Below are 18,492 nucleotides of genomic sequence, written 5' to 3'. Positions count from 1 at the left end.
CCAGGCCAGAGTGTCAAGCAACTGCAGGGAAGCCAGGCATTCTGAGCAGCCCCAACCATGCTCCGACGGCTCTTCCCAGCATGCCCTGATAATTCCTTTACCAGAAACCTGAACCGGGGTCCCATGTGGCACCCTCAGGCCTAGACCATCACAGCCAGGAGCTGCATTGAATTCACTGGGCCTTTCGGGGCTATATCTGTGGAGAGAAACTCCACCCCCAGTTTGGGAAATGGAAACCAGCAGCAGCCTATCCTGAAGGAGAACTGCTTATTCCAGGGCCTGCGTGGGGGAGCCCTTAGTGGAGACACTTCTGGCAGAAGGGATCGTTCCTCTCTCCTGCAACGCATGAACCATCCCCACAAAAATCCAACTCTTCCCCTTTAAAAATCCCCTCCACTGCTCTGAGCAGAGGCGTCTCGGAGCTGGCAGCAGTGCCGTGAAATGAGAGGAGCTGCTCTTCGGGGCAGAGAAGGGACTGGGCACTGCCACTTGCCAAGGCATCGTCCCCCAACCCCATGGGGAATGACCATGCTGCTCTTCTCAGGGGACAGCCACCAGCTGGGCTGAGCCTGCAATGGCCAGTGATGAGTGAGGGTGGGAGGGAGGCCAGCGGAGGGTATCCAGCTACAGAACAGTCCTCCAGAGTCTGACCAGCTCTAGGAAACGCTGCAAACCCTTCCTCTTGGAAACAGCCCTTCCACAATAAACCAGAGACTCCATGAAGTCCTCTAGGAACTTTGCTCTTGCTAATGACTTTACATGCAAGGTGCTAGATACTATGGTGAAGGGAAGCAGCATACAACCCTGCAGGTGTGTCTGCACTGCGATTGGCAGGTGTGAGTGCAGCACGTGTAGACACCCATGCTGGCTAAACTGGATATGCAGTGGCATGTTAAGCCAGGTACGCTGATTGCTAAGCAAACCCTGGATGCTCCTGATGGTGCTGTCTAAACCCAGCACTTCATTGTCCAGTACTAGAACTCGGCAGACACTGGAATTTCTTGCCTGTGGGAAATTCTGACATTATGAAGAAAAAAAAACGTTCTGAATTAGAACAAAAAGCCAAAATTTTGAAATTTCCTATGAAATCAAAATTCTGAAAAAGTTTGATTTGGGACCACTGAAAAGTTTCATTTCAATAAAGTCAGATTGTTTTGTTTCAATAAGGTAAAAATGTGTCATTTTGACAGTGTTTCATTTTATTTTTAACATATGTTATACATAAATATGTCAACTATTAAACGTAACATACATTATATTTTATTAAAAACTTAAAGTCAAAACAAAATTAAAGTGATAAAGTTGAACCAAAACTTTTTTACCTTATCTAAATGAAACATTTCAGGATTAGTGAAACAAAATGAGAAAATCAAAGCGATTCTTTTTGACTTTTTCCCATCAAAAATGTTGTTGAAATCAACATTTCATTGGGCAGCCAGGAGCATTTTAAACCCTGTAGGAACACAAATGAGTTCCTAATGGCATCCCAGGAAGATTGTGCTACTTTGGGATCTGAGCAACAGTAAATTGAGTCACCAGCTATTCTCCTGGGCTACAAACAAGGAGAGTGACAAAAAAAATGGACAAGGTGTCCATACTCAATAATGCGCTCCTGGGGGTTAAATGAAGACAAGGAATCCAGGCCCAGCCGGCTGACTACCTGAAATGAAGAAAGACACATTCATCAAGGCAAAGTCAACATATTAGCCTTGCTCACTTCTGGGGGAGAATATTCAGTTCCAGGGCTCATCGGATGGCCAGGAATTCCGAGCGAGTGATTTGATGTAAATATCCAGCCAGTAAGGACTGGCCTCACTTGGGACACTTAGGTCATGTACACGTTTCTAAAAATCAATGTTAAGTTTTTACAAGGAACAGTATCAAAGCTAGTAACCTACAATTGGTTCCAGCCATGAGTATGTTCTGATATCCATCCAAGCTGTCCATCACCATCCTCATCATCATCATCGTAATTAACTAACTCTTATCTAGGGATTTTCACCCACCCTATTCAAAATGCCTTAGCAAGACATTAACCCAAAGTGTGATATCAGAGCTAAACAAAACTGGTCCTTTTTGGTTCTAACGAAGCGTGACATGGCATTTGAAATACAGCACCATGTCTTTAAAACCCTGAAAGCTGATTCATTTTCCCTTTGTATATTATTTTTAAAGGGCACCATACATCATGATACCTACCACGTGGAAAATGAATTATCCCGTGGGCCAAGGAAACAGTTGCCACTTGGGTAAGGCTCTGGGAAGCTCCTGTAGAGTTTTAATAAACCCAATACACACAGAAATAGATTCCTTAAGGACATTAAGCAGGTTGCTTTCCCACACAGCACTTCTCCAACCTCCCAAGTCACTGAACATCCCTTTGGAACCTAACCCAATGAATGCTGTCTCATTCACAGCAATAAGTCCTTCTTCAGAATGTCACTGGGAGTTTTATCTGCCTCAGGGGCTTGGTTTGGTTTCTGAGCAAGGGAATAAATAGGAACCTCCAAATCTTTCATATTCTCTGGTGGGAAAGGAAAAGACAGATCTGATTTTGCTCCATTGCTTTTTGCCTGACCCTCTGTGACCCTCTGTGCCCCAAAACAACACCCTGGCACTCCCATATTCACCACTGTCATATAATTAGGCTATGTTTTGTACAAAGTATGCGTTGTGAGGTATCATTCTAAAAGTCTTGATCTGTTGAACATTAATATCCGGTTGGATTGTATGTGTTGTCATTGTATGGGAAGTTATGAAGTTTTGCTGTGTGTGTGTTATTGAAATATGTTGTGAGGCTGGGAACACCCACAACCAGCCTTTCAGGTACAACAATGAAGAAGCCAGACAGTACTAATGGCCCCATTAAGGGGAATCCACACGCTCAGGGACTATCTCAGGAATTGTTTACGATGGAGGTTTCCCAGAGGGATCACATGTAGGCAATGGAAGATGCTTGACCAGGGGCCAGGGGAGAGTGGAGCGGAACCCCAAGTCATGAGCAAAGATCTTTCTAGCAAGGTGGAAGAAGCTATAAAAGAGGGGAAGTGACATCATCACTTGGCCTCACTCCCCTTGCAACTGAACACCTGGAAACACCTTAGGAAAAAAGACTGAACTGGAAAAGGAGGTCTCACGTGGGACAGAAGAATTCCAGCCTGTGTATGTAAAAGCTGTAACCTGCTTGTACGAGCTAACAGGGTGAGACACCGCTTGATTCAAACCTTACCTAGTTTATAAAGCTTAGATTGCATTTTTGTTTTATTTCTTATGTGACCCGCTTTGATCTGTACGCTCAGTACTTATAATCACTTAAAATCTATCTTTCTGCAGTTAAGACATTTGTTTTGTATATTTTTACCTAAAACAGTGTGTTTTGCTAGAAGTGCTTGGGGAATCTGCTCAGGAATAAAAACTGGTGCATGGTCCTCTCCACACTGAGAGAGGGGAGGACTGGGTAATAAACTTATACTGGTCGGGCCTTTGACCAGGGCAAGATGGTACAGCTCTGGGGTCCTAGGCGGTGGAGCTGGGGGGAGCTGTCTGGGGCCTCTCCATTGTTAATTCATGAGTGGCTGAGGAGAAGCATTCATGTCACTGCAGCTGGGTGTGTCCCTGCCTGTGTAGATGTTTGTGTGAGTGTAAGACCGGGAGCAATCTGCAGCTTGTCACAGCCTCACAGTGTGAGATGGGGCCCAGATTGGTATGTCAGAGGGCTCAGCAGTACCCCAGTTCCAGGTTGCACCCCAGGGAAACCCATCACACCCTTTCACAGGCAAGAAGCTGCCAGCTCAGCTGCTATCATTTGCAGTTCCCTCCAGGGAAAGATTTCTGAGCAGGGATGTCAATGGGCGTTGGCCTTACCAGTCTGATTTTCTGTTCCTCCTCCAGGATGAAGAGGTTTTCTTTCTGAATGTAATACTCTGCTGCATCAAGCATGGCCTTCTTGGGGACAAGCCCCACCAACTGGGAGCCCACCACGGGCAGGCTCAGCTTCTGCAAACAAGGACTAGCATTTAACAGCCCTTTAGCATTACAGCCTCCCTGCCTGGCCACCTCTCCCACTGCCCCCGACTCTTGATCCGCGCCAAGGGGTGCTCCGGACTCAAGCAGGCCCCTTCCCATTCTAGGGATTGGGACTCATAGTCAGAGATCTCACTTTGCTGGTCCTTCCTGCTGCTGTTTGGACCCAGCCAACTGACCCCTCAGTCCCATCCGCAGCACACAGGGTCTGTGCAGCTGGTCACCTGCTCGCCTCCTCGCCCCCAGTTCTACAGCACTGGGACCTTAATGTCACCACGGGGGCCTGCTGCCACCACGCCCCTCACTCCAAGGGGTAGACATCCCAGTGTGCCTGGTGCTTATGGGGAAATGCCAGGGAAGGCTGTACAGGGGAGGGAGGGAGTGAGCTGGCTGGCTGGCTCCCTAAGGGATAAGAAGTGGGTGTACGCCATTTAGCAGCCTCCTGAAAACATGAGAGGAGGAGAGGATAGCTGGCAACTCACCAAACAAGGCCATCTGGACTCCCTCCCGAAAGGCACTGAAGGTAGGGTACAGAAGCAGAGGGGAGCCCACAAATAGCCTTGGGGTCCAGGGTGTTCCCTGTATAGGCTCACAGATCTTAAGCCTAGGCCAACAAACTTGGCCATGCCGCTGTCCCATGCCACGTGACTGCCAGCCCGGAGGGGACGGTGCAGCAGCTGGCACGTCTCAGGAGGCACACATTCCTGCTCCCTTAATGCCTTAAGCATGGAGGGTAGGTTGTGGCTCCCTGTGTATTCACACACACACCTCCTACAAGACAAGCTCTCATGCCATAGGTGCGAGAACTTTCTCCTTCTCCACCAGCCATGGGCAATTTGACTGTAATTTTACTTCTCTGAAGGAGGCTGGTTGCGCTGGGTAAAGCTGCTTCAAACTTGCATAGCACCTGTGCAACTCACCCGGGCATCTTTGCAGACCTCCTCATAGACTGTGTGGAGGGAGGTGATTTCAAAGTCCAGCAGGTTTGTAGAAACCTGGGCAATATTCTCCTCATCCAAGTACCAGCCCATGCCTTGGACCTTCTTCAAACGCCCCGGCTGCAAAGAACAACATACTTCAGAGCTGTGGTGGCTGACAAGCCAACTCAACCCTGGGAATAAGTCTGTGAGAGAGAAAGCATTCTGCAGATGAGGGGAACTGACTGATATACAACTGGAGGCCACTAGCCCACATATTTGGGTTTGCTGATGACCCAGAAGTAACAGCAGCCAAATATTGTACTATGAAGGAAGAAGAGTCCCTACTGATAACGGATAAAGTTGCCTTCATATTTACTTGTACAGATTTAATGGTGTGGGACTGTGACCCTTACCAACTCTCCTCTAGTTATTTGTTCTGCTTCATAGGTTTGCATGGGGCCTTGCATACTAATAGAAATGGCAGGTCCCTGCTCTAAGGAACTTACAGGCTAAAGACGGTGTGCACAGATAAGAACCTAACAACATAAGAACGGCCATAGTGGGTCAGACCAAAGGTCCATCTAGCCCAGTATCCTGTCTTCTGACAGTGGCCAATACCAGGTGCCCCAGAGAGAATGAACAAAACAGGTAATTATCAAGTGATCCATCCCCTGTCACCCATTCTCACCTTCTGGCAAACAGAGGCTAGGGACACCATCCATGTCCATCCTAGCTAATAGCCATTGATGGACCTAACCTCCATGAACTTATCTAGTTCTTTTTTGAATCCTGTTATAGTCTTGGCTTTCACAACATCCTCTGGCAAAGAGTTCCACAGATTGACAGTGTGTTGTATGAAAAAATGCTTCCTTTTGTTTTTTTTAAATCTGTTCCGTATTAATTTCATTCGGTGACCCCTAGTTCTTGTGTTATGAGACGGAGTAAATAACACTTCCTTATTTACTTTCTCCACACCAGTCATGATTTTATAGACCTCTGTCATCTCCCCTAGTAGTCTCTTTTCCAAGCTGAAAAGTCCCAGTCTTATTAATCTCTCCTCAGATGACAGCTATTCCATACCCCTAATCATTTTTGTTGCCCTTTTCTGAAACTTTTCCAGTTCCAATATATCTTTTTTGAGATGGGACGACCACATCTGCACGCAATATTCAAGATGTGGGAGTAGCATGGATTTATATAGAGGCAATATGATATTTTCTATCTTATTATCTATCCCTTTCTTAATGAGTCTCAACATTCTGTTCGCTTTTTTGACTGCCGCTGCACATTGAGTGGTTGTTTTCAGAGAACTATCCACAATGACTCCAAGATCTCTCTTTTGAGTGGTAACAGCTAATTTAGACCCCATCATTTTATAGCTATAGTTGGGATTATGTTTTCCAATGTGCATTACTTTGCAGTAATCAACATTGAATTTCATCTGCCATTTTGTTGCCCAGTCACCCAGTTTTGTGAGATCCTTTTGTAGCTGTTCGCAGTCTGCCTGGGACTTAACTATCTTGAGCAGTTTTGTATGATCTGCAAATTTTGCCACTCACTGTTTACCCCTTTTTCCAGATCATTTATGAATATGTTGAATAGCACTGGGCCCAGTACAGACCCCTGGGGGACACCACTATTTACCTCTCTTCATTCTGAAAACTGACCTTTATTCCTACCCTTTGTTTCCTATTTTTAACCTGTTACCAATCCATGAGAGCACCTTCCCTCTTATCCCGTGGCAGCTTACTTTGCTTAAGAGCCTTTGGTGAGAGACCTTGTCACAGGCTTTCTGAAAATCTAAGTTCACTATATCCACTGGATCCTCCTTTGTCCACATGCTTGTTGACCTCCTCAAAGAATTCTAGTAGATTGGTGAGGCATGATTTCCCTTTACAAAACCCATGTTGACTCTCCCCCAACAAATTATGTTCATCTATGTGTCTGAAAATTTTCTTTACTATCGTTTCAACCAGTTTGCCCAGTACTGAAGTCAGGCTTATCAGCCTGTAATTGCCGGGATCATCTCTGGAGCCCTTTTTTAAAAATTGGTGTCACATTAGCTATCCTCCAGTCATTTGGTACAGAAGCAGATTTAAATGATAGGTTACAGAAGACAGTGAGTAGTCCTGTAATTTCACATTTGAGTTCCTTCAGAACTCTTGGGTGAATACCATCTGGTCCTGGTGACTTATTGCTGTTTAGTTTATCAATTTGGCCCAAAACCTCCTCTAATGACACCTCAATGTGGGACAGTTCCTCAGATTTGTCACCTAAAAAGAATGGCTTAGGTTTGGGAATCTCCCTCATATCCTCAGCTGTGATGACGGATGCAAAGAATTCATTTAGTTTCTCTGCAATGGCCTTATCGTCCTTGAGTGCTCCTTTAGCATCTCCATCATCCAGTGGCCCCTGTCATAAATAGAAAGGGAAGGGTAAACCCCTTTAAAATCCCTCCTGGCCAGAGGAAAAATTCTCTCACCTGTAAAGGGTTAAGAAGCTAAAGGTAACCTCGCTGGCACCTGACCAAAATGACCAATGAGGAGACAAGATACTTTCAAAAGCTGGGAGGAGGGAGAAAAACAAAGGGTCTGGGTCTGTCTATATGCTGCTTTTGCCGGGGACAGAACAGGAATGGAGTCTTAGAACTTTTAGTAAGTAATCTAGCTAGGTATGTGTTAGATTATGATTTCTTTAAATGGCTGAGAAAAGAACTGTGCTGAATAGAATGACTATTCCTGTCTGTGTGTCTTTTTTGTAACTTAAGGTTTTGCCTAGAGGGATTCTCTATGTTTTGAATCTAATTACCCTGTAAGGTATCTACCATCCTGATTTTACAGAGGTGATTCCTTTAGTTCTATTAAAAGTCTTCTTGTAAGAAAACTGAATGCTTTTTCATTGTTCTAAGATCCAAGGGTTTGGGTCTGTGGTCACCTATGCAAATTGGTGAGGATTTTTACCAAACCTTCCCCAGGAAGTGGGGTGCAAGGGTTGGGAGGAAAGACGTGTCCAAACTACGTTTTCCCAGTAAACCCAGTTAAAGTTTGGTGGTGGCAGTGGAAATTCCAAGGGAAAGGGTAAAATTAATTTGTACCTTGGGGAAGTTTTAACCTAAGCTGGTAAAAGTAAGCTTAGGAGGTTTTCATGCAGGTCCCCACATCTGTACCCTAGAGTTCAGAGTGGGGAAGGAACCTTGACAGCCCCACTGGTTGTTTAACAGGCTTCCTGCTTCTCATTTACTTACAAAAAAATTTGCTCTTACTTTTTGAGTCTTTAGCTAGCTGTTCTTCAAATTATTTTTTGGCCTTCCTAATTATATTTTTACACTTAACTTGCCAGAGTTTTTTCTCCTTTCTATTTTCCTCACTAGGCTTTAACTTCTACTTTTTAAAGGATGCTATTTTGCCTCTCACTGCTTCTTTTACTTTGTTGTTTAGTCACGGTGGCAGTTTTTTGTTCTCTTACTATGTTTCTTAATTTGGGGTATACATTTAAGTTGAGCCTCTGTTATGGTGTCTTTAAAAATTTTCCACGCAGCTTACAGGGATTTCACTTTTTTCGCTGAATCTTTTACTTTCTGTTTAACTAACTTCCTCATTTTTGTGGTCCCCCTTTCTGAAATTAAATGCTACTGTGGTGGGATGCTGTGGTGTTTTCCCTGCCACAGGGATGTTAAATTTAATTATATCATAGTCACTGTTACCAAGCAGTCCAGCTATATTCACCTCTTGGACCAGATCCTGTGCTCTCCTTAGGACTAAATCAAGAATTGCCTCTCCCCTTGTGGGTTCTAACTAGCTCTTCCAAGAAGCAGTCGTTTAAGATGTCAAGAAACTTTATCTCTGCAGCCCCTCCTGAGGTGACATGTACCCAGTCAATATGGGGATAGTTGAAATCCCCAATTATTATTGAGTTTTTTTATTTTAATAGCCTCTCTAATCTCCCTGAGCATTTCACAGTCACTATCACCATCCTGGTCAGGTGATCAGTAATATACCCCTAGTTCTAGATTCTTATTATTCGAGCATGGAATCACTATCCATAGAGATTCTACGGTACAGTTTGGGAATCACCCTGGCTGTAGTCAGACGTGCCCAAGCACTGCTGGGCTCAGTGGTTCCACGTTACATCTGCTCTGCCCAGACTATGCATTCCAGTACAATATTCTGCAGTGCATTTTTGCGTTATGCTAACAAAGACCTTAAGCTCTCCTGCCAGACTGACTGAGGGTATTTCCACACGGTGCTAGGCACTAGTGACTGCAACATATGTAGACACGCCTGAGGCAGCTTTCATCTAGCTAGAGAACAATAGCAGGGAAGTGGCAGCAGCATAGACTGCACAAGCCCATGCGGGAGGCTGGATATGTATGTCAGTGGCTAACCCATGCTGCTCAGCTACACTGCTATGGGTACCCACACTATCTAGACCAAAGCGAGCTTGGGTTTGTCTTCACATGCTGCAGTCACCCCTCTGATTGCAGTGTAGACAGACCCACAGCCTAGCTCCAGCAAACAGGTGTTTTATGCTGAAAGCAACCTGGCCAGAGACCAGTAACACTCCCCCCAACAAAAAATCAAACAAACAAACAAGTGCATCCTGTTTTATTTATGGTGACAGCCTCAGTGTCCAGCCTCCCATTGCTCAGCCCCAGAAACCCACCCTCAATCTCCTTGCAGATGGATCCCTCTAATCGCCTGCTCAGATACACTCCCATCCTGTGGAGCACTAGATTCCCACTGTCAGACAAGGGAGTCCATCCTGAAATCTCTCTTGTCTGTGAGCTCACTTTGGCAAGCCCCGCCTGCTGCTCTCAGGCTGTTGGATCACATGAGAGATTGACAAGGCAGTTCTATAAAGTGCAAAGTATCTCTGGGTGCTGGCGAGGGACATAAGCAGCTTCCCTTCTCTCCCAGATACAGTAGATGGACCCTCAGACAAGGCTCTGGGATGGCCCTGGGGGATGACTCAACTGACACACTTAGAACATGGGATACTCCCATGTACAGAGTTTGATGAAACAACAACAGACACCACCCCAGTGGGAACCCAAGCACACGCCTGCTGGGACATCATGCCTGCCCTAAGCCAGAGAGCACCATCACATACTATAAATGGGTAGATATGTCAAGGAATATAGGAACCAGCTTACATTAATCAGAGCCTCATATGCTCTTCACATCAAAGGTCAAAAAGCCAATGTTGCTACAACAAAGGTTGCATTTACCCAGCTACTCTGATCTAAGGATCCTAAATTCCTCCTCCCCCAGAACCATAATTCAGCAGTATGAAAATAGCTGAGGGGGTAGTAAACCTGTACAAGCCCAGTTTGTAATTTTTGTAGTGATCAATTCAGGTGTAGCCTGTAACACAAACTGGCACCAGTCTCCCTTACTTTGGGACAGCAAAGATGGACAACTCAAATCTGAAGCACTGTGGAATTAGGAGTGGGTGGGAGAGGGATTTATTCATTTTTTTATTTTTGAGCCAACGCTCTAGTTATCCAGTGCCCTCTCCCAGGGAAGCCTCATTATTCTGAATAAGGAACTGAATGGGCTTACCTGGTCCTTTGCACGGCCCTGCTCCCGGATGTTGAGAGCAATCCGATGCGCCAGCTCCTTTGTGCACAGGAGGTTGATGTTGTACGCAATGAGGAATGTGCGTGCACCAGTGACTGTAGCTCCCCATCTTGGAACAAAGGATGCAGAGCCAAAATCAGGAACCCACTCGGCCTTTGTGAGCTTAGAAGAGAGCAAACGAAAGGAACAAAATCCATTGAAAAGGAACTCCTCATCGTTTAAGGTCAGCCGGGTTTATTTGTCACTCCAGAGAGCTGATTGCAAGAGTTAATTCAGAGTTCATAGACCGTCCAGCCAGAAATGGCCATTAGGATCTCTAATCTAGCATTCTGTGTAATGCAGGCTGGAGAACCTCGGCCCATCATTCTGGCAGGAAGCTCAGGAACCTGTGGCTGAGCTAGAGCCGACCTTTTCGAGAACATCCAGTCCTGATTTACAATTCCCGCTCTTGGGAATCAGCACCGGAGACATGGTGCATTCCTCACTCAGAGCTATTCCACGCCCAGTCGCCAGGATTGTGGGTCAGTGTGTGTGTGTGTTCCAAGAGCTGGAGCCAAGAGCCCCGATCTTAGCCCAAGGCCAAACAACGTGTGGCTCAAACAAATGACTGGGGTGGAGAGGAAGGACAAGGTCACAATGGACCCACCATGCTGAGCGCGATCCGCAGCAGCCTCAGTGCAGCACACCGGCTGCCTGGCCAAAAGAACACGTTCTGGCTGCACAGAAAGCATCTGGGAAATTCCGGAACAACTCAGAAGTGCTCCCTCTTCTCCCCATGAGCCAGCACAACCAGCTTCATTAGCCTTTCCTCAAATTTCTCCCGATGCCCCCTCTTGGCTGACACCAAACAAGAGACATTTCAGCCCCTACGGGAGACTCTGAGAAACTATTAGGAATGAAAACAGGAGCTCACAGAGCTGCCACGTTCTGCACAGCTCCGTGGGCGACGTCTTACCAGCAACCAACCATTGCTGACTCCCTCCTGGCACCCCAGGCTGTGGGGCAGGTCTGGTGGGGAGGCACGAGCCATCCCTCACACCATGGAAAAGGTAGTGACGGGGGACTGGGGAGATGCAGGGGGCACTTGGCGAATGGGGCAGCCAGAGTAAATGGGGAGCCATTGATTAACAGATCAATAGGGCTTAAGGCCAGAAGAGACCATTAGATTATCTCGTGTGACCTGGGCAAAGAACTCCCCCAGTTACCCCTGTACTGAGCCCAATGACTTGTGCCTGGCTAAAGCCAATCTCTTCGACAGGCATCCAGTCTGGAGTGGAAGACATCAAGAGATGAAGAATCCACCACTTCCCTTGGTGGTTGGCTCCAATGGCTAATCACCCTCACTGTTAACAATTGGTGCCGTACTTCTCCTTTGCAGTTGTCTGGTTTTAACTTCCAGTCATTGCTGTTTGCTCTGCCTTGCTCTGCTCGACTAACGAGCCCTTTAGTCCCGAGTACTTTCTCCTAGTGAAACTACGAAGTATCGAGGTGCCTCCCTGGCTTCTTTTTGATCTGCTAAACAGACTGCGCTCATTAGTCTCCCACTGTACGGCATTTTCCTCAGGCCCCAGATCACTTTTGTGGCTCTTCTCTGCACCCTCTCCAATTTCCCAGCATCCTTTTTAAAACGGGAACCCCAGAACTGGAGGCAGTATTCCAGCATTGTCTCACCCTTGCCATGTACGGAGGTAAATCACTGCCCTACTTCTCTGCACTCCCCACTCTACACATCCCAGGATCGCATTAGCCCTTTCTGTGTCACCATCACACCGGAGCTCACGTTGAGTTGTTCTCCACTCTTCTTTCAGCGCCACGGCTCTCCAGGTCACAGCGACCCGCCCTGTCGGCATCCCTTCTTCACAGATGTCTATAACTTTGTATTAGGCTTTATTAAAAAACATTTTGTTTAAAGGGGCCCAGCTTACCAAGTGATCCAGATCAGGCGGTATGACTGTCTTGTCCTCACTAGTTACCACTCCACCAATCCTTGTGTAATCTGCCAATTTGATCAGCAGTGATTTTAGATCTACTTCCAGCTCGGTGATGGACATGTTGAGCAACATCAGGCCTAGTGCCGATCCTGATGGAACCCTGCTGGGAACCGCCCCATTTGATGGTGATTCCCCATTGACAACTACCCTGTGCGATCTGTCCATTAGCCAGTCCTCCGTCCATTACCAGGCGCTATTCACGCTGTAGAGAGCTAATTTCAAACAGCGTTGTGTGGTACAAAGTCAACTGCCTTCCAAAACTCAACGTGTACAGCCACACAGTTACCTGCACCAACCAAACGGGTGAGCTCCTCAGAAAACCATAAGAGGTGTGTTTGACATGACCTATTTCCATAACGCTGCAATGAGTGGCAGTAATTATATCCCTGTCCTCAAATACTGTATTGATGGAGTCCCATATCAGCTCTCCCACTGAGGACCAGAGCATTTCAGGGAGTCAGAGACTGACTATGGAGGAGGAAGCCAGGGGGCTTGCCTGGAGATGGGAGAAGGATTGAAGGAGGGCCTGAGGCAACTAGGAGACATTTCTCGGATGAAGCCTGTAGAAGCTGGGGGGCAGGGGCATTTTGGGATGAGGCCTGTGGCAGCTGCGGGGGAGGGGGTAGGGATGAGGCCTGTGGCAGGCAGCTGGGGGGCAGGAGGGTCATTGCAATTAGGGCTGTCACAGCTGGGGGGCGGGGGGGCCATTGGCTTGAGGCCTCTGGCAGCTGGGGGGTGGGGTGTCATTGGCATGAGGCCTGTCACAAGTGGGGGATAGTTGGGGTGAGGCCTGTGGCAGCTGGGGGGTAGGGGGATCGTTGGGGTGAGGCCTAGGGTTGGCAACCCTCCCAATTTTGCTGGGAATCTCTCGGAATCGGGCTCTATCTCCCGGAGGCTACTGCAGCCAAACCGGGAGATTTTAGGGTGCTAAAAGTGTGGTGGCGCAGCTGGGTTAAGGCAGGCTCCCTGTCTGCCCTGGCCCCATGCCGCTCCTGGAAGCGTCCAGCACATCACTGTGGGGGGGCAGGGGTCTCCTTGCACTGCCCACGCCCCGAGCGCCGACTCCCCAGCTCCCATTGGCTGGGAACTGCGCCCAATGGGATCTGTGGGGGCGGTGCCTGCAGGCGGGGGCAGTGCGCGGAGCCCACTCCCCACCCGTCAGGGGCTGTAGGCACGTGCCAGCCGATTCCAGGAACATCGCAAGGCCAGGACAGGCAGGGAGTCAGCCTTAGCCTAGCTGCGCTGTCGACTGGGACCCACCCAAGGTAAGAGCCACCCGATCGGAGCCTGCACCCCTCACCCCCTCCCGCACCCCAACCTCCTGCCTGAGCCCTGAGCCCCCTCCTGCACCCATTCTCCCTCCCAAAGCCCGCCCCACTCACCCCCTCCCACACCCCAGTGTCCTGCCCCAACCCTGAGCACCCTGCTGGAGCCTGCACCATGAACACCCTCCCGCACCCCAAACCCCTGCCCCAGGCTTAGCCCAGAGCCCCCTCCCACACTCCAAACCCCTTGGCCCCAGCCCAGAGCCCGCACCCCCTCCCACACCCACTCCCCCTGCCCCAGCCCGGTGAAAGTGAGTAAGGGTGTGGGGGAGCAAACGATGGCGGGAGGGGGGAAGGGAGTGAGCGGTGCGAGGCCTCAGAGAAGGGCCAGGGCAGGTGCATAAAACCAAACACCTTTCCCTGATGCCCCGCCCCTTCTCTGAGGCTCCACCCCCGCTCACTCCATCCCCCCTTCCTCTGTCACTCGCTCTCCCCCACCCTCACTCACTTGCTCATTTTCACCAGGCTGGGACAGGGGAGTGGGCAGCAGGAGGGGGTGCGGGCTCCGGGATGGGGCCAGAAATGAGGGGTTGTGGGTGCGGGAAGGAGATCCAGGCTGGGAATGGGGCCGAGGGGTTTGGCGTATGGGAGGGGGTTGGGATGAGGCCTATGACAGCTGGGGAGCGGGGGGTTGTTGGGATGAGGCCTGTCACAGGTTCTCCCTTCTTCCCCAGCTCTCTGGAAGCAAGTCACTGATGCCATCAGCTCCTGCTCATTCTTCCCATCATCTTGGCTCTGGCTTGGCTGGTGCCAGGCAGGAGGGCACTGCAAAAAAGAGGAGAGATGCCCTCAAGGGCAGGTAGAGCCTGAGCTGAGGCATCCTGGCAGCCCTCTGGCTGTGTGAGATGCTGGGCAGATGTGGGGGTGTTGGGCCCAGACCCGGGCCCTGGGCAATGAATGGGCACCTCAGCCATAGCATCACAGCACAGAGACAATCCTTCACTCACACCCTGGAAAACACTGGCCTGGGTCAGGGCCAAGCCTGGCTCCTGGAGGTGATAGAGGGGGGAAAAAAAAAACAATCGTGTAAAGCTATGCTTCTGTCTTTTCTCTACGCTTATGGGTAGAAAGAATTTGCACTGTGTGTAACCTTTACTTCCTGTGCGGGGAAAGAACCCCTTATAAAGATAAGCCTCCATGTTCATACCACAGGACCCAAACAGACTGGGTTTAACTGGTTTGAACTGGAAGAAATGTCACAATTTATGTTGAGCCAAGCTATAAAAGCTCAACCTTGTTCTTTGTTCAGGGCTTCGCCATTTTCCTCCATGTGGGAAATTGGTGAGCCCTTCAGCTGTCCTACTTGCTAGCGTTAAAGTGCCTCATTTTATCTAAGAGCCACGACTCTGTGTTTGTTTGGCTAATACAGAAGTACAGGGAAGGCTGCCCTCCCGGCCCTGGACGGGAGGGGAACCCTTTTTCCCTAACAGAGGAGTTTGGCCAACAAGTTCACTGGGCACAGGGTTAGGCTCCTCCGTGGGGTTTACCCTTCTGGTTTTACTAGACTCCTCTCAGAAGGGGTGAGATTTGTAAAACCAATTGTACTACAAATTGTCAGACATATATTTGTCACAAAAAAATTCCAATTTGGGTTGACCAAAATATTTAGCAAGTTTGTACAGAAAAACAAACAAATTCATAAGAACATAATAATAAGAATGGCTATACTGTGTGAGCCCAGTGGTCCATCTAGCCCAGTGGCTCTCAGCCTTTCCAGACTACAGTACCCCTTTCAGGAGTCTCATTTGTTTTGCCTACCCCAAGTTTCACCTCACTTAAAAACTATTTGCTTACAGAATCAGACATAAAAATACAAAAGTGTCCCAGCACGCTATTAATGACAAATTGCTGACTTTTTCATTTTTACCACATCATTATGAAATAAATTGACTGGAATATAAATATTGTATTTATATTTCAGTGTACAGTATAGAGAGCACAGTACAAACAAGTCATTGTCTGTCTGAAATTTTAGTTTGTACTTAGTGCTTTTTATGTAGCCTGTAGTAAACTAGGCAAATATCTAGATGAGTTGATGCACCATCTGGAAGACCTTTGAATAAAACTCAAAATTAAACAAAATTACCCCTCCAGTTTTTCAGTTTGGTCAACGAACTAAAAACTTGGTTATTTGCATAGCGGTAATGAAGGCACTGCCTACAGAACGTCTCTTGGTCATTGTGGCATGCGTCACCCCAGTGTTACTCCATGGACCTCCACTGGAATGAAGACAAGCCTGGGTGAAACTGGGGTGTCAGAGGGAAGAATCAGGCTCAGAGCTTGTACCACCACTTAGAGAAGTGGCTTATTCATCTCCACTTGTTAATAGCAGATGAAATGAGCAAAGGCAAAAATAGGCTAAGAGGTCTCCGATTACTGGGCATTCTCTTCATTGCCTCCAAAATAAAATGGCATTTAAAACATGGGTGTTTATGCTGAAAGTAAGGGGGCTTTCCTGTCAATTAACATTTCTTGAAACCTGTAAAGAGTTAGCCAGCAAAGCTCCCGGCATGGGCAGTGCTGATGCTGCCTGATCAGCCAGTGCTAAGTATGCAATATCCCAACACCACAATTCAAACCTTCAACTCAAGACTGCTTTGTGTTTCAACATTTCCCCTGATACATTTTGTTTCAGTGTGTGTGTGTGTGTGTGTGTGTGTGTGTGTGTGTGAGTGAGAGAGAGAGAGAGAGAGAGAGAGAGAGAGAGAGAGAGAGAACTGGTTTGGGACCGTCCCAAGACTATTTCCCCCTCCATTGTTCGGAATGGCTGGCAAACTGAAAAATCCCTTATTCACACAGCTGTAATCCGAATCCAGCAAACCCACAGGGCATGATTACATGCCTGTTCCACTGAGGTTATACTGTACATATCACAGCCATGGCCACTCACAGGGTAGGAGCTGGGTTTTCTCTGCTTCAAGAACATGTATATTACAGGGTTTTAAGCCTCCCTCTGATGGTGCCATTAGTCCTTGGGATGAACAGGGTGCTGGTCTGGGTGAATCACTGTCTGTTCCGAGCGGCCGTTCCCATGCTGATGCATGTGCGTGTGGGAGAGAATTGCTTGCTGTGTGAGGAGCGATGGCCCCGCTTCCTTCTAAACATCTGCAAACCACTGGCTGTTTAGGTATTGCAGGCCCTAAGCTGCCTTCTCCGCCCCATTTCCTTTACACCACAAAGGATTTGAAGGAGAATGATTCTGCCAGTGATGGCATTCAGTTCAGTGTCTCAGGACTGATGATCTGGAGAATGGCGTGGATTGCACCCTCAGCAAGTTTGCGGATGACACTAAACTGGGAGGAGAGGTAGATACGCTGGAGGGTAGGGATAGGATACAGAGGGCCCTAGACAAATTAGAGGATTGGGCCAAAAGAAATCTGATGAAGTTCAACAAGGACAAGTGCAGAATCCTGCACTTAGGACGGAAGAATCCCATGCACCGCTACAGACTAGGGACCGAATGGCTCGGCAGCAGTTCTGCAGAAAAGGACCTAGGAGTTACAGTGGATGAGAAGCTGGATATGAGTCAACAGTGTGCCCTTGTTGCCAAGAAGGCCAAAGGCATTTTGGGCTGTATAAGTAGGAGCATTGCCAGCAGATTGAGGGATGTGATCATACCCCTCTATTTGGCACTGGTGAGGCCTCATCTGGAGTACTGTGTCCACTTTTGGGCCCCACGCTACAAGAAGGATGTGGAAAAACTGGAAAGAGTCCTGGGGAGGGCAACAAAAATGATTAGGGGGCTGGAGCACATGACTTATGAGGAGAGGCTGAGGGAACTGGGATTGTTTAGTCTGCAGAAGAGAAGAATGAGGGGGGATTTGATAGCTGCTTTCAACTACCTGAAAGGGGGTTCCAAAGAAGATGGATCTAGACTGTTCTAGACTGTTCTCAGTGGTGGGAAGTGACAGAACAAGGAGAAATGGTCTCAAGTTACAGTGGGGGAGGTTTAGGTTGGATATTAGGAAAAACTTTTTCACTAGGAGGGTGGTGAAGCACTGGAATGCGTTACCTAGGGAGGTGGTGGAATCTCCTTTCTTTGAGGTTTTTAAGGTCAGGCTTGACAAAGCCCTGGCTGGGATGATTTGTTGGGGATTGGTCCTGCTTTGAGCAGGGGGTTGGACTAGATGATCTCCTGAGGTCCCTTCCAGCCCTCATGTTCTATGATTCTATGAACTGTATCAGATGTCCCAACAAAGCACAGTCAGCCCCTAATGAGAATCGTTACACTGTCCCCTAGTGCCAATTCCAGGTACTGCAATTGGGCAAAAAATAGCTCAGGAAAAGGTAACCAATCACCAGCTTTCAGCATGGGATTTCATCTTTCTTAGCAGTCTAAAGTGCTAGAAATGTCACAAGAAATAGCTGATCTTCCACTTGCTCCCGGGCTGGTCCAGCACTTTTAAGAAGCTCTTTTATGCTCGAAAAAACCAAGCACTTCAGGCTTATCAAGTTCACTGACTTTTCAAATTTATTTCAATTTTTAAAATAACCAATAACCTGCCTTTGCAAGGCTCTAGGGCTCAGCTTGTTAAAGGTATTTAGGCACCGATGACACTTAGTCTCATTTGAAAATCCCATTAGGTGCTTCTGCATCTTTAGGCACCTAAATATTTGTAAAAATCTGGCCCCAGAAGCCCCTACACACCTTAAC

At 47.9% G+C, this 18,492-nt stretch overlaps 1 protein-coding gene across 2 annotated transcripts in view; it reads right to left on the bottom strand.

The window, feature by feature from the left end:
* Positions 1 to 18,492, bottom strand: part of FTCD (formimidoyltransferase cyclodeaminase) — a 40,209-nt gene that overhangs the window by 8,599 nt on the left and 13,118 nt on the right. For both annotated transcript variants that reach the window (XM_074968216.1, XM_074968215.1), the window contains exons 5-8: positions 10,505 to 10,684; positions 4,944 to 5,081; positions 3,865 to 3,996; positions 1,599 to 1,660 (exon numbers count right to left, since the gene is read on the bottom strand). In XM_074968216.1, coding sequence (XP_074824317.1) covers positions 1,599 to 1,660; positions 3,865 to 3,996; positions 4,944 to 5,081; positions 10,505 to 10,684 — 512 coding nt within the window. The remainder of the gene's footprint in view (positions 1 to 1,598; positions 1,661 to 3,864; positions 3,997 to 4,943; positions 5,082 to 10,504; positions 10,685 to 18,492) is intronic.

This window comes from Natator depressus, chromosome 11 (genome assembly GCF_965152275.1).
Source record: "Natator depressus isolate rNatDep1 chromosome 11, rNatDep2.hap1, whole genome shotgun sequence".
Taxonomy (NCBI): Eukaryota; Metazoa; Chordata; order Testudines; family Cheloniidae; genus Natator; species Natator depressus.
The sequence above is the reverse complement of the archived record's forward strand: the minus strand, read 5'-3'. Positions and strand labels throughout refer to the sequence as shown.